Source organism: Sinocyclocheilus anshuiensis, unplaced genomic scaffold (genome assembly GCF_001515605.1).
Source record: "Sinocyclocheilus anshuiensis isolate Anshui unplaced genomic scaffold, SAMN03320099.WGS_v1.1 scaffold449, whole genome shotgun sequence".
Taxonomy (NCBI): Eukaryota; Metazoa; Chordata; class Actinopteri; order Cypriniformes; family Cyprinidae; genus Sinocyclocheilus; species Sinocyclocheilus anshuiensis.
Window position 1 is genome coordinate 324696 of NW_015537950.1, and position 13372 is coordinate 338067.

A 13372-nucleotide genomic window follows, 5' to 3' on the forward strand; every position below is an offset into this window, starting at 1 on the left:
GCAGCAGCAGCAGCGTAGCAAATCTATTCCACCAAGATCAAATACATTAACATTGTCATGTACATTGCCATGCCAATCACTCCGAGAGTTGTCATGACCAAAATAATGTTCTGATCAAATGAAAAGGAGAGACAGAAATCCAATCACCTTCATCCACAGCTCTGGTCACAGCAGCACAGAGAGACATGTACCCTCGATAGGTGTTTCCTCTACACACCACCTCACACTGCTCTTCCTCCCTCTCAGGCCAGAAGGAGAAGTTCATGGTGTCGGTCACAAACACCCAGTTGATGGCTTCGTCTGAGTCTGGCGGAGGGGCCAGAGGATTCATCTTCTTCCAGCCGCTGGCTGTGAACTCCTCGCTCTCACGGAGATCATAGATCATCTGCGCCACACGTTTGACTCCATCTTCATCCACGAAAACATCTCGACTGCGCTCCGCCACAAACTGACCAGACTCTCGAGGGGACAGTGGCTTCTCCATCGGTTTCTGTGTGAGAAGAAATGTTGTTGAGAATTGAATACTAGCATACTGCTTGCATTCTGCACAGTAATGCATACTATTAAAACAAATGCAGTGCCCTCCACTAATATTGGCACCCTTGGTAAATATGAGCAAAGGCGGCTGTGAAAATAAATCTGCATTGTTTATCCTTTTGATCTTTAATTTAAAAAAATCACAAAATTCTAACCTATCATTGAAGTTAAACAATCGAAAGTGGGGAGAAAATCTCATGATGAAATAAATGTTTTTCTCCAATGCATGTTGGCCACAATTATTGGCACCCCTAGAAATTCTTAAGAGTAAAATATCTCTGAAGTATTTTCCCATTCATGTTTACATTTTTAGCACACCAGGGTGACTAGGAGCATGAAACTGTCCAGCCATGACTTCCTGTTCCACAGGATTATAAATATGAGGAACACAAAGGCCAAATTCCCTTAATCATCCATCACAAGGAGTAAAACCAAAGAATATAGTTCTGATTTGCAGAACAAGATGGTTGACCTTCACAAAACAAAAAGTGGCTGTAAGAAAAGAGCTAAAGCATTGAAAATCCCCATTTTCACCATCAGGGCAGTAATTAAGAGGTCCCAATCAACTAAAGATGTTACAAATCTGCCTGGAAGAGGACGTGTGTCTATATCGTCCTAATGCACGGTGAGGAGGAGAGTTTGAGTGGCCAAAGACTCTCCAAGGATCACAGCTGGAGAATTGCAGAGATGAAGCTTTTGCCATGGCCATCCCAGTCCTCTGAGCTGAACCCTGTAGAAAATGAGTGAAGTGAACTGAAGAAGCACCAACATGGAGCTGTGAATCTGAAGGATCTGGAGAGATTCTGGATGAAGGAATGGTCTCTGATCTCTTGTCAGGTGTTCTCCAAACTCTTCAGGCATTATAGGAGAAAACTCAGAGCTGTTATCTTGGGAAAAGGACGTTGCAATAATTAGGTGCCAATAATTGTGACCAACATGAACTAGAGAAAGCATTTATTTCACAATGAGGTTCCCCCCCACCACTTTCGATTGTTTAACTTCAATGATAGGTTAGAATTTTGTGATTTTTTTAAATTAAAGATCAAAAGGATAAACAATGCAGATTTATTTTCACAGCCGCCTTTGCTCATATTTATCAAGGGTGCCAATATTAGTGGAGGGCACTATAGAATGCAATGACAGTTGAAGTGTGGTATTACTGGTTCATTGGTCACAGTGGAAAAAGGTCAAGTTGAGCACATTGCATTGTGGGTTACAGTATTCAACACATGCTGCATCCGAATATGCATACATCCCTACTATTTAATAGGCAAAAACACTAGGCATGCTACACTAAGTATGTGAAAAGACTAGTATGTCCAAATTCAGTATTTATTAAAATTATCCCAATGATCTAATACTTCTGGCCAGATTCTGAAGTGTGCATTTAGTGCACACTTTACAATCCCATGAGGCCATGGGAGAGCATTTGTGAATGAAGTGACACAACTGGTAGGTCACGTGACAATGACAACATGACACATTTACTGTAGTAAGGCTGGATTATAGTCATACAAAATAAAACCATATAGAACTTTTTTTTTTACAGTCAAAAAGTAAGTACTTATTCAAAAAAGTACCTGCTCAGTATGTTTTTAGAACGCAGCCATCTGATTAGTTAAGTTCTGCTTAATTAGAAAAGTTGCATACTGTGCACAGCATACTACAAAAATTAACTAACAGTAAACTATTTCACTTACGTGTTTTTTATTTAAATAAGTCATTATCGATTAAACGATTCATTAAAAATGTTGTAGATATTTTATTCCTTATTTTATGACAATTTTCTAACCAATTGTAATATTGTCTCTAACATTTTTTCTCGAAACTTGCATTTTGTCATGATGTGAGTAGTTAAACTATACTTACTGAAAAGTCTTCGTGTCCATTCAGTTGAAAGTCCTTGTAAATGTAATCAAACAGTCTTGCTTTAATTTAGTCAACGCTCATATCAGCAGAAGTGAGGAGAGTGCAGGAGGTCTCTGTACAAAGTACATTAGGTTGTATATCAACTGCAGATATTACAGGCTTTTCTCCTCGGACGTAAAACACCACACACACACACACACACACACACTTTAGCTTTTGATTTCCGTGTTGGGCAAGCTACTTTCTCCCGCTTGTTTTGTTGCTATTTGCTAAAACGCCTCTGTAGTAGTGTGACATGCGGGTTGTGTCGGGCCCTTTTGGCTTCAAGCTGACCACAGATGCGCAAAAAATGCGCAAGTATTCGGTTTATAGAAAAGTTGCGAAACTTTAAATATCATTAAAACTAATCTAAAATGAATGAATGAAAAATCGAACACTTGGACCTATTGCAGTAAATTTTGTCCTGTGCTCCTTCTCTGTCTGCTCTGCACATTTATGCAATGCAAAATGTGAAAAGTTAAACTGTTGCCTCAGACATTTTTGCACTTGAATTAATGAATGAATTCCATTTACATGTATTTCGTGAACAGTTTGTATTTTGTACCAGACCTTACTGATTTGGACAATTAAGCCACAATTAATGTCTAATGCAAATATCTCGCACATTTGTAACAAGTATTAAAACACCACATAGACGTGTAAACATCAACGTTAAAAACGTGATTTTCACCACAGGGGGTCTTAACATATATGCTACAAACTTAATGTATATGCATGCTACAATGAAAACTGTGTCAGACAATATCTGAACTTTTCTTTATCATAAACAAGGTGTGAAGTCAAAGATTACTGTCGGCCAAAGTGCAAAAATATCCGAGGCAAGTTGAACTTTTCACATTTTGCATTGCATGTTTAGAGCAAACAGAGTAGGAGCACAGGACAAAATGTACTGCAATAGGTCCAAGTGATCGATTTTTTTTAGAATGTCTGCAATCAATCTTTAACCCCCTTCTAATTATTTAGATTGAGTAATTCTAATTCTATAGAACGTCATTGTATGGTGTATTATCAATTGCCAATCTCACACAAAAGAGAAACAGTTCTGGACAGTATCTCATCCTATCATCAAAATCAGAAAATTATATTTTGCACATAGAAAATCAAGCCTGTTTTTTTAGGGCCATAGAGACTCTGGTTACATTATTTTCACAATAATTAAGCACATCCCACCATAGCCGGTAGTTTTGTGTAATGCAGTCTCATTCGGACAAATGCACAAAAACATCAGTTGTAGGCCTATACTGTTGGTATATGTCTTTAATTATTAATGAATTAGTTTGTCCAGACATGATTTTCATTATATAGTACTGACACCATTTAAAAATCATACCACGCTGGAAAAATGGCAATTCCTTTATTTCAGACAAATGACAAACTCTACAAATGTGCCTGGTTGGAGAACTTTAGAGACAATTAGAGTAAAAAAATAAAGATAAGAAAAATAAAACAAAGAATAGGAGCGTGAGAATTATTGTCCTGCTCTAACACAAATATAGTCTAAAACTTCAAATCCACTTTTTTCTTCTCTTCTTTAAAAAAAAAACAAAAAAAACAACACGATTGAGGGCCTACTTTAAGGATGGCAGACCTACAAAAAATTCCAGAGGTAGAGCAAACTTTTTTTTTTTCCAACACTAGATTTTAAAAACCAAGCAACAGACAGGAGGAAAAGCAATACAAAAAAAGTACCTGGTGAAAATATGATCTGTATTTCTGAGGGTAAAACATTACACACATGGAACAGAGATTAATCATAGTAATCATTTTCCATAGTATCATTGGATATTTACATTCCATTCTCTATCTAATGCCATTTTAGAATGCTCAGAAAAACAAGGTGTAAAAAAAAAAAAAAATGTAAATAATAATTGTTATGTGACTGTGTACATTCTGGATCAAGAGTTTGGAATAGTGGAAGAGTATCAGAACTCAAAAAACAACAACAATGTCCTGTTGAACAGCAGTTATCTGCTCGTCCAAGATTTCTGTGAAGTGACAGTTGGCCCATATAAAATTAATATTTATAAAAACAAAGCAAAAAAAAAAAAAAACGAACAACCCCACAAAATCCACAATCAAGGACACCCAGAGGGCTCGGGCTGGTTCGATTCTATGATTCATTCCTATGAAGGGGACAGACGGACGCGTCAGGTGTCAGGCCATCACGTGTGGACAGGACTTGAGCTGCAGCTGGATGGACATCCTGAGAAAGGTGGGCTGGTCAGTTCTGCCGTCCCAAGAGGTGCAGAGCACTGGAGAACAAAACACGTGAGAGAAACGATCAGTCAGCAACAGTGCTGTAGCTCACTGGGATTAGAGTACCAACATTTCAGTAGTCTGTACCAATACCAGTAAAGCTCTATGGCTCTCAGTACCAACTTCACTACCACAGCAAATACTATTGTAGTTTATTTAGCTGGTAACACTTTATTTTAAGGATCAATTCTCACTGTTAACTAGTTGCTTATTAGCATGCATATTACTAGCATATTGGCTGATTAAAGCACATACTAATGCCTTATTCTGCATTACCATTTTTAAGGTCCTTTAATCTGACCCAATACCTAAACTTACAACTACCTTACTAACTATTAATAAGCAGCAAAGTAGGAGTTTATTGAGGGAAAACTCTTGATAGTGAATACGTGTTCCCTAATCTAAAGTGTTACCAGTTCACTTTTTGAAAATAAAAATATGAAATAAAATTAGTTAGTTATTAATGCTACAACACATGAAAACTTTAGTATGTAGCCTTCAAATATTGTTCAATACTTAAAGGGTTACTCCACCCCAAAATGAAAATGTTGTCATTAATCACTTACCCTCATGTCGTTCCAAACCCGTAAAAGCTTTGTTCGTCTTCGGAACACAATTTAAGATATCTATCTTCCGCGTCACCGTAGCGGCATTTTGGAGAGTATCCACTGAAAGTAAACTGTGTATGCTGTTCTGTGTCAGCCGCACCACACGGATACGCTGTTTTCGTTCAAATCAAAGCGTAAATAAACGTAGAAAACGTATCCGCGTGGTGCGGCTGACAGTCTAGTAGAACAGTATACTCCGTTTGCGTTCAGTGGATACTCTCCAAAATGGCGCTACGGTGACGCAGAGATGAATTGTTGAATAAAGTCGTTATTTTTGTTTTCTTTGCGTACAAAAAAAGTATTCTCGTCGCTTCATAACGTTACGGTTGAACCACTGATGGCAGATGGACTATTCTGACGATGTCTTTCATACTTTTCTGGACCTTGACAGTGTGAGCTACTTGGCAGTCAATGGGACAGTCACAAGCCTCCCGTTTTCATCCAAAATATCTTAAATTGTGTTCCGAAGACGAACAAAGCTTTTACGGGTTTGGAACGACATGAGGGTAAGTGATTAATGACAAAAGTTTCATTTTGGGGTGGAGTATCCCTTTAACACAAAGATCTAGCTGACATATCAGATTTTTGTCACGTCTGTTGCGATGCTTGATGTTGCGATAACCATCACAATTTCAGATTCACCTTACAGTCATCACTTCTGAAACTTCGCAGTGTGAAAAGTAAAACTTCTTTAAATTATGAAAAGGTTATATACAGAAAGATTTTCATTCCCCAATGTTTTTTCTGGTTCTAAGCATAAACTCACTTAATTTTGTACAATTTACATTTGCATGTCAAGTAAATGCTGATTGATTGATGAATAAATTAATAAAATAATGTTTTTGTTTTTTCATAGATATGAATTTAAGGGTTTCTGCTCTGCTTTAATAACTTTTTAAAGGTGAATTAAGACTTTTTAAGACCCACAGAAACCCTGTTTATAATCAATGAAGCTGATTTCACTTTGGTTCAAACACAGCACAAGCTTAATGACGGAGTAAAAAAGAAAAAGTCTGCAGTCTGTCTATACTGCATAATACTTCTCTTATTTACATTGTGTTTATACTTTGTCGGTTATAATGAATGCAAGCTCACGCTTAAACTCATAATGAGGGGATTCTGACTTAAAATCCTCTGACTGGCCATTGTGCTCTCGTGCTCAACAAACATGTCTGTGATTGGCTACAAAGCTCAACACTGCAAAACACATTAGCTGCGTCCAATTCCGGCCGTGTCACCGCAGCGAGTCAGGGGTTCCTTCAAAAGCACCCTCAAAAAATGCCTCCTTCGTTTCCCAGGGTATAAATCAGGGGTGGCGAACTCCGGTCCTGGAGAGCCGCAGTCCTGCAGAGCTTAGCTCCAACCCTAATTAAAACTGACCTGCCTGTAGCTTCCTAGCAACCCTTCAGACCTTGATTAGCTTGTTCAGGTGTGCTTGATTAGGGTTGAAGCAAAACTCTGCAGGGCTGCGGCTCTCCAGGACCGACGTTCGCCACCCCTGGTATAAATGATACAACTGACGGATCCTTCATTGCCCAGGCTACCGAGATTCATTGTGCGCCGATGACAACAGGATTTTTTTGAGAGAAAACGCTGGATTACACTTTTAAATGCAAGTGTTGTGTTTTAGCTTCCTCTGCGTAAAGGCTGGCATTGTTACATCTTTGAAATTGTAGTATCGACTTGGTACTGAAGTCCCGGTACGTTTGCCAACACTAACTGAGCTGTGAACTGCTGAAGTCGTTGAATGTGTCACACACCTGTTCTGTAACAGGTACTGAGCGTTCTGGATCTGGTCTTGGGTTCCGGTGATGGTGATGATGCGGTCCTCAGAACCCTGCAGGGGCTCGTCGATTTTGATTGAGGCTCCGGACTCATGACGAATCTGCTTGATCCTCTGACCGCCTTTACCGATGATGGATCCCGCCAGCTGAGAATCACAGCAGAGCGAGGTAAACACGTGTTTCATGTTTAAAGCGCATCGCATTACGAGTGATTTACTCACATCTTTAGGAATCGTCACTTGTGTGGTGATCACAGGATCTTCACTGTAACTGCTCCTTCCACCTGAGCATAAAAAGAGAGGGAAAGCATCATAATGGGAGATTTACAAGTTACAGTAATTTACAATTACTGGAGAATATAAAAAAGTCAGCTGGCCTTCTTTATAATAGGATGGAATACTTACCAGACTGATAAGAGGAATTCCAAGATGAATTGTTGTCTGATTTAAAAAAAAATAAAAAATTAATGGTAAATCTTTTGTAAAGATGAAGACGACTTGTGTTTACACAAGTGGGCCACTCTTTTGATAGTCTTTTCGATGTCAAAAAGTGTCTCAATTTAGTTGAATTCACTCAGTAAATATTTAAATCAGAAACATCATGTAAAACTGTAACTGTAAAATCTGCAAAACACTTATTTTTGGACAAACAAAATAGCTTATTTTTTTTTAGATTAATTCCCCCTTAAACAGCATGTATAAAATAAATAAAATATTGGTTGCTTCACATGTTGTTCTAATGGTGTGTAGTGCTCAGCCAGAGCAAGTTCGTCAGTAGCTGATAAAAGGTTTTCAAAGGCCTTGATGGGGCTAAACATGACTTAAAAGGTGAAAAAAAAGAAAAAAAAAAGCCTGAGCCAGATAGCATTTATTTATTTAGCATGTATTTAAAGACAAACTTACCGTATCCATCATTCTGCAAAATAAGAGAGAAGAGAATAGAAATGTGAGAATCAAAAACTTAAACATAATAAAATTACAAAAAGACTGAATACTGACCATGCTGCCTCCATAACGATCGTTGCGCCCTCGTCTTTCCCCACTGGAGAGAAAAAAAGCAAAGCAACAATAAGCTAATATCACATCCTACTATAACAAATACTGTTCCACAACACAAAGCCAAGGGAAAACAAGCAACGCAGATCCAGATTAAAAACTTACTGCCGCCGTTCATCCATGTGGCCACGCTGAGATCTGTAGGAGTACTGATCATCACTGTCAAAACAGAGAGATACAGCATCCATAAACTGTCAGTCAACACAAATCAATACTTAATGATAAACCAAACTAAAAATTCTCGGCTAAAACCAAAAGTAGATGACGTAAGTATATGTCTCACCTTCTCCTGTGGTGTGGCTGTCCCATGGGCATGTTTCGTGGAGGACGACTCCCTCCTCTTCCCCCTCTCTGGGAAGGAGGGGGGCCCCTGCGTGGGCTCATGTCATCATAGTCTCTCCTGTTCTGCATGTGGTGGCCGCCACGGCCTCCGCTGGGGGGCGTCCGATCAAAGCCACCGCCGCTGCCACGCCCCCTCGAGGAGAAGCCGCCCATAGGCCGACGGCCCCGATCTTCATGCATCACACTGAAGCCGCCATAGTCATATGTCTCATCGTAAAAGTTAGGGTCGTACTGCTGAGCTCGACCTTTAATGGGAGCCTAGAGAGACAGAGAGAGCTCATGAGAAACAGGTCTAATGACACCTGGACAAACAGCACTGGCAAACTAGGGGTGGCCGTTATGGCAAAAATACCATATCACGATTCACGGTTTTATCACGATTCTTCGTCATGCTGGTTTTACTATTTTGCAAGTTGACTGAGCATTACAGCCAAACTAATTTCCCTATTGTAAAGACAAAGCCTTTCAATGTAACAAAATATTTAAAAAATGGCGGATATTTAGGCCAAAGTGGGCGAAGATAAAAATCTTTGTCATTATTTAATCTTTGTTATTAAAAAATAAGAACAAAGATACACATTAAAAATACACATAACATACAAATAAAACAGTGTTTTATTTTCAGGTACAATAGGTGTATTTAGCAGGAGCATTCAAGAAATTGAATGAACAAATATAAAAATAGAACATAGATTGATTCCTATTAAAGCAACTGTATTAAAGGTGACACATCATGAAAATCTGACTTTTCCAGGTTTTAAGTGCTATAATCAGGTCCCCGGTGCATCTACCAACCAAGGAAACGTGAAAAAGATTAACCCAGTCACTTTGTTTTGGGAAGCCTTTTTCTGCAAGTGTCTGAAAAAAACGAGCGCGTCTGATTTCGCTCCCTTGGTGACGCGGCAAAGGGATCTCATTATAATATTACCGCCCCTTCATCTGTAAGTTTCTACCCACGGCGCCGTTATTTTGATTTCACAAGCGACAACGGTGTACCAGTTCTAATGCCACGGCGAAAGTTTGAGCAAAACATGCTAACTGTTCTGTCTTTGTATTTATTTCCCAGCTGTTTACCTTCACAGACAAAACCGACTGTTTTTGTAACTCATGTGTGTTTTTAACGTAAACTTGTGTGTGAATGAGAACTTAGTTTAGTACTCGCATGCTGTGACAGCCGCTTTCTGTCCATGTGCTTTGGATGTGTGCACTCAGAAAACCTTATATCTGAAGTTTAAACTAATATGGTTTAAAACGCATGATTTCAGCGCGATAAACATGATAACCAGAACCAAAACAGATGTTTTATAGCAGGTACGAGCTGTAATGGCGCAGCTCTATTCTGGAACAGGGGCCGGGGAGCAGCAGCTCATTTGCATTTAAAGAGACAGGCTTGCAAAACAGCGTGTTTCTGCTTCCACTCAAAATAGCCATTTTTAAAATGATATAATAAATGATCTGTGGGGTATTTTGAGCTGAAACTTCACAGACACGTTCTGGGGACACCAGAGACTTATATTACATATTGTAAAAAGGGGCATAATATGTCTCCTTTAAAGTTTTACAGTCAAGAGTAGTGAGGGATTTTTCTCTTTGTGTTTTGTTTTATTAACATTAAAGGAATAGTTCACCCAAAAATAAAAATTCTGCCATCTGTCTGTCAATTCTTTCATAGTGTTTTATTTTTATACCATCATTTACTCACTCAAAATTAGTTTTAAACCTGAAAGAGTTTCTTTCTTTTGCTGAACATGAATGCTATTTTGAAGAACGTGGAAAACCAAACAGTTGCTGGTCCACAGAGACTTCCATAGTATTTTTTTTCCTACTATCAAATTCAAGGTGGACCAGCAATTGTTTGGTTACCCACATTCTTCAGAATATCTTCTTTTGTGTTCAGCACAAGAAAGAAATTAATACAGGTTTGGAACAGCATGCGAGTAAATAATGACAGAAATTAAATTTTAGGGTGAACTATCCCTTTAATGACAGTCGGCTGCATGTTTAATACTGTCCCTTTAAGACCTGCACGCATCTAATATACAGGCACGTATCTGTTTTTCTCTCAACGGTTTACTTTCATTTTAGACAGAAGCATATGTAAACTTTGTGTGTTTTGACAGTATTAGCGCAAAAGATAACTTAGTTCAGTAATCAGGCGATGTTTAACAGAGTTTTAAACTTTTAGTGCGTGCGCTTTGGGTGTAGGCGCTTAGAAAAAGCACACGTCAGAACAACGCGTGAATGAAACATTTAACCGGCAAGGCTTTAAAGCACATGCAAATAATGTACTTTTGTGATCGCGAATAAGTGCAGTGTCCTGTGAGAGTAACTCTACCGCTGAGTTAACACTGTAGTGAATGTATTTCGCGTTGTACAGTACATTGAGACGGAGGCGCCAGAACTGCAGCTGAATGTGCACTGTAGCACGATACTACGATATTTCTTCAAAAGCTGATCGTGGAGACATTTTTATCGTCCACAATCAAAAATCGTCATATCGCACACCCCTATGTCAAACCGTCTGAATCTGACCTCCACAATGAGCTCCAGCATGGTCTTAATGCACTCCACAACCTGCTCCGCTTTGCCCCCCACGAGCACCACGCGGTCAGTGGACTGAGGACAGCACTCCTGAAAGAGCTTGATGGTGGTCTGGGTGCTCTGGAAGAGAGAAAAAGTTTTGATTAGCACAGGAAATTCATAATTTGTAATTCAAATTCTCTTCTCAATGTCTTACTTCACGAAGTTCCTTAATCTTGGCACCCTTCACTCCAATGATGCTCCCAGCTAGACTCTGATGGATGAGCATCCTCAGTTCACAGTCAAAGTCCACACCATTATGATGTTGATACTGTCCAACCAATCAGAGAGGAGAATCAATTATGTCATTCAAATATCATGTAACATACATATAGGGTACAACGGGGCTAAAGGCCCACCTTAAGAAAAAATGTGCCATTCACTGTGCCTAAAATGTATAATTGCAGAATAAATATATACGTTGTATTGAACATTAATGGAGCAACAGATTTTGTGTTAAAATAAATCATTCAAGTTGTTTATTTTGTTTAAAAATCTTATAAATGTATGAGGTGGCAAGAGGGGCCTTTTACCCCACACATGGGGTAAAAGGCCCACGGTATTGATACAAATACTTCAGCTAAAATAATGTTGTTGTTTTTTATAAATAATGTCTAAGTTAATACTTGTTCAAAACAATCACTTTAGCAAAGTTTGTTTTATTTTCTGCTCATTTTGAAAAATAAAAGAATTAAATTTTATTTCAATAAATATACTGTCATTAAAATGTTAATATAAAAAATATATTTTAAAATACAGAAACAAAATCGTTTTAATAAGTGCAGTGTCCTGTGAGAGTAACTCTACCGCTGAGTTAACACTGTAGTGAATGTATTTCGCGTTGTACAGTACATTGAGACGGAGGCGCCAGAACTGCAGCTGAATGTGCACTGTAGCACGATACTACGATATTTCTTCAAAAGCTGATCGTGGAGACATTTTTATCGTCCACAATCAAAAATCGTCATATCGCACACCCCTATGTCAAACCGTCTGAATCTGACCTCCACAATGAGCTCCAGCATGGTCTTAATGCACTCCACAACCTGCTCCGCTTTGCCCCCCACGAGCACCACGCGGTCAGTGGACTGAGGACAGCACTCCTGAAAGAGCTTGATGGTGGTCTGGGTGCTCTGGAAGAGAGAAAAAGTTTTGATTAGCACAGGAAATTCATAATTTGTAATTCAAATTCTCTTCTCAATGTCTTACTTCACGAAGTTCCTTAATCTTGGCACCCTTCACTCCAATGATGCTCCCAGCTAGACTCTGATGGATGAGCATCCTCAGTTCACAGTCAAAGTCCACACCATTATGATGTTGATACTGTCCAACCAATCAGAGAGGAGAATCAATTATGTCATTCAAATATCATGTAACATACATATAGGGTACAACGGGGCTAAAGGCCCACCTTAAGAAAAAATGTGCCATTCACTGTGCCTAAAATGTATAATTGCAGAATAAATATATACGTTGTATTGAACATTAATGGAGCAACAGATTTTGTGTTAAAATAAATCATTCAAGTTGTTTATTTTGTTTAAAAATCTTATAAATGTATGAGGTGGCAAGAGGGGCCTTTTACCCCACACATGGGGTAAAAGGCCCACGGTATTGATACAAATACTTCAGCTAAAATAATGTTGTTGTTTTTTATAAATAATGTCTAAGTTAATACTTGTTCAAAACAATCACTTTAGCAAAGTTTGTTTTATTTTCTGCTCATTTTGAAAAATAAAAGAATTAAATTTTATTTCAATAAATATACTGTCATTAAAATGTTAATATAAAAAATATATTTTAAATTTTCCTAAACATTTTTAAATATGACCAAGACCAATGTATTTATTTAAAAAATATACATTATACTTTTAAAAATTATATTAAAATTACTTTTAAAATTAAGGAATATATTTATTATATTTAAGGATTTTTGTATGTTTTAGAAATACATTAGTCATAAAAAAATTTTAAGAATATATAAATTAAATTTTTAACATTTTGAATACATTTTTATATTTAAGATTTTCGGTCACACTTTATTTTGAGGTCCAATTCTCACCATTAACAAACCACTAACTATGACTTCTGCCTCAGTAAACTCCTAATTTGCTGCTTATTTATAGTTAGTAAGGTAATTATTAAGTTTAGGTATTGGATCAGATTAGCGAATGGTCACGCAGAATGTGTGCTTTACAAGCACTAATAATCAGTCAATATGTTAATAATAGGCATGCTAATAAGTAACTAGTTAATAGTGAGAATTGGTCCCTAAATTAAA

General features: G+C 37.9%; 2 protein-coding genes across 2 annotated transcripts in view; both read right to left on the bottom strand.

Moving 5' to 3' along the window:
- The window catches only part of qng1 (Q-nucleotide N-glycosylase 1), a 6728-nt gene extending 4000 nt beyond the window's left edge, over window positions 1-2728 (bottom strand). The window contains exons 1-2 of the mRNA XM_016455185.1: window positions 2407-2728; window positions 148-490 (exon numbers count right to left, since the gene is read on the bottom strand). Coding sequence (XP_016310671.1) covers window positions 148-484 — 337 coding nt within the window. The 5' untranslated portion in view covers window positions 485-490; window positions 2407-2728. The remainder of the gene's footprint in view (window positions 1-147; window positions 491-2406) is intronic.
- Window positions 2729-3805: 1077 nt separating this feature from the next.
- LOC107664583 (heterogeneous nuclear ribonucleoprotein K) overlaps window positions 3806-13372 on the bottom strand; it is a 13888-nt gene continuing 4321 nt past the window's right edge. Inside the window, exons 6-15 of the mRNA XM_016455198.1 lie at window positions 12301-12414; window positions 12096-12224; window positions 8453-8769; window positions 8275-8328; window positions 8113-8155; window positions 8017-8029; window positions 7519-7554; window positions 7336-7397; window positions 7091-7260; window positions 3806-4718 (exon numbers count right to left, since the gene is read on the bottom strand). Of these exons, the coding sequence (XP_016310684.1) occupies window positions 4688-4718; window positions 7091-7260; window positions 7336-7397; window positions 7519-7554; window positions 8017-8029; window positions 8113-8155; window positions 8275-8328; window positions 8453-8769; window positions 12096-12224; window positions 12301-12414 (969 nt within the window). The 3' untranslated portion in view covers window positions 3806-4687. The remainder of the gene's footprint in view (window positions 4719-7090; window positions 7261-7335; window positions 7398-7518; window positions 7555-8016; window positions 8030-8112; window positions 8156-8274; window positions 8329-8452; window positions 8770-12095; window positions 12225-12300; window positions 12415-13372) is intronic.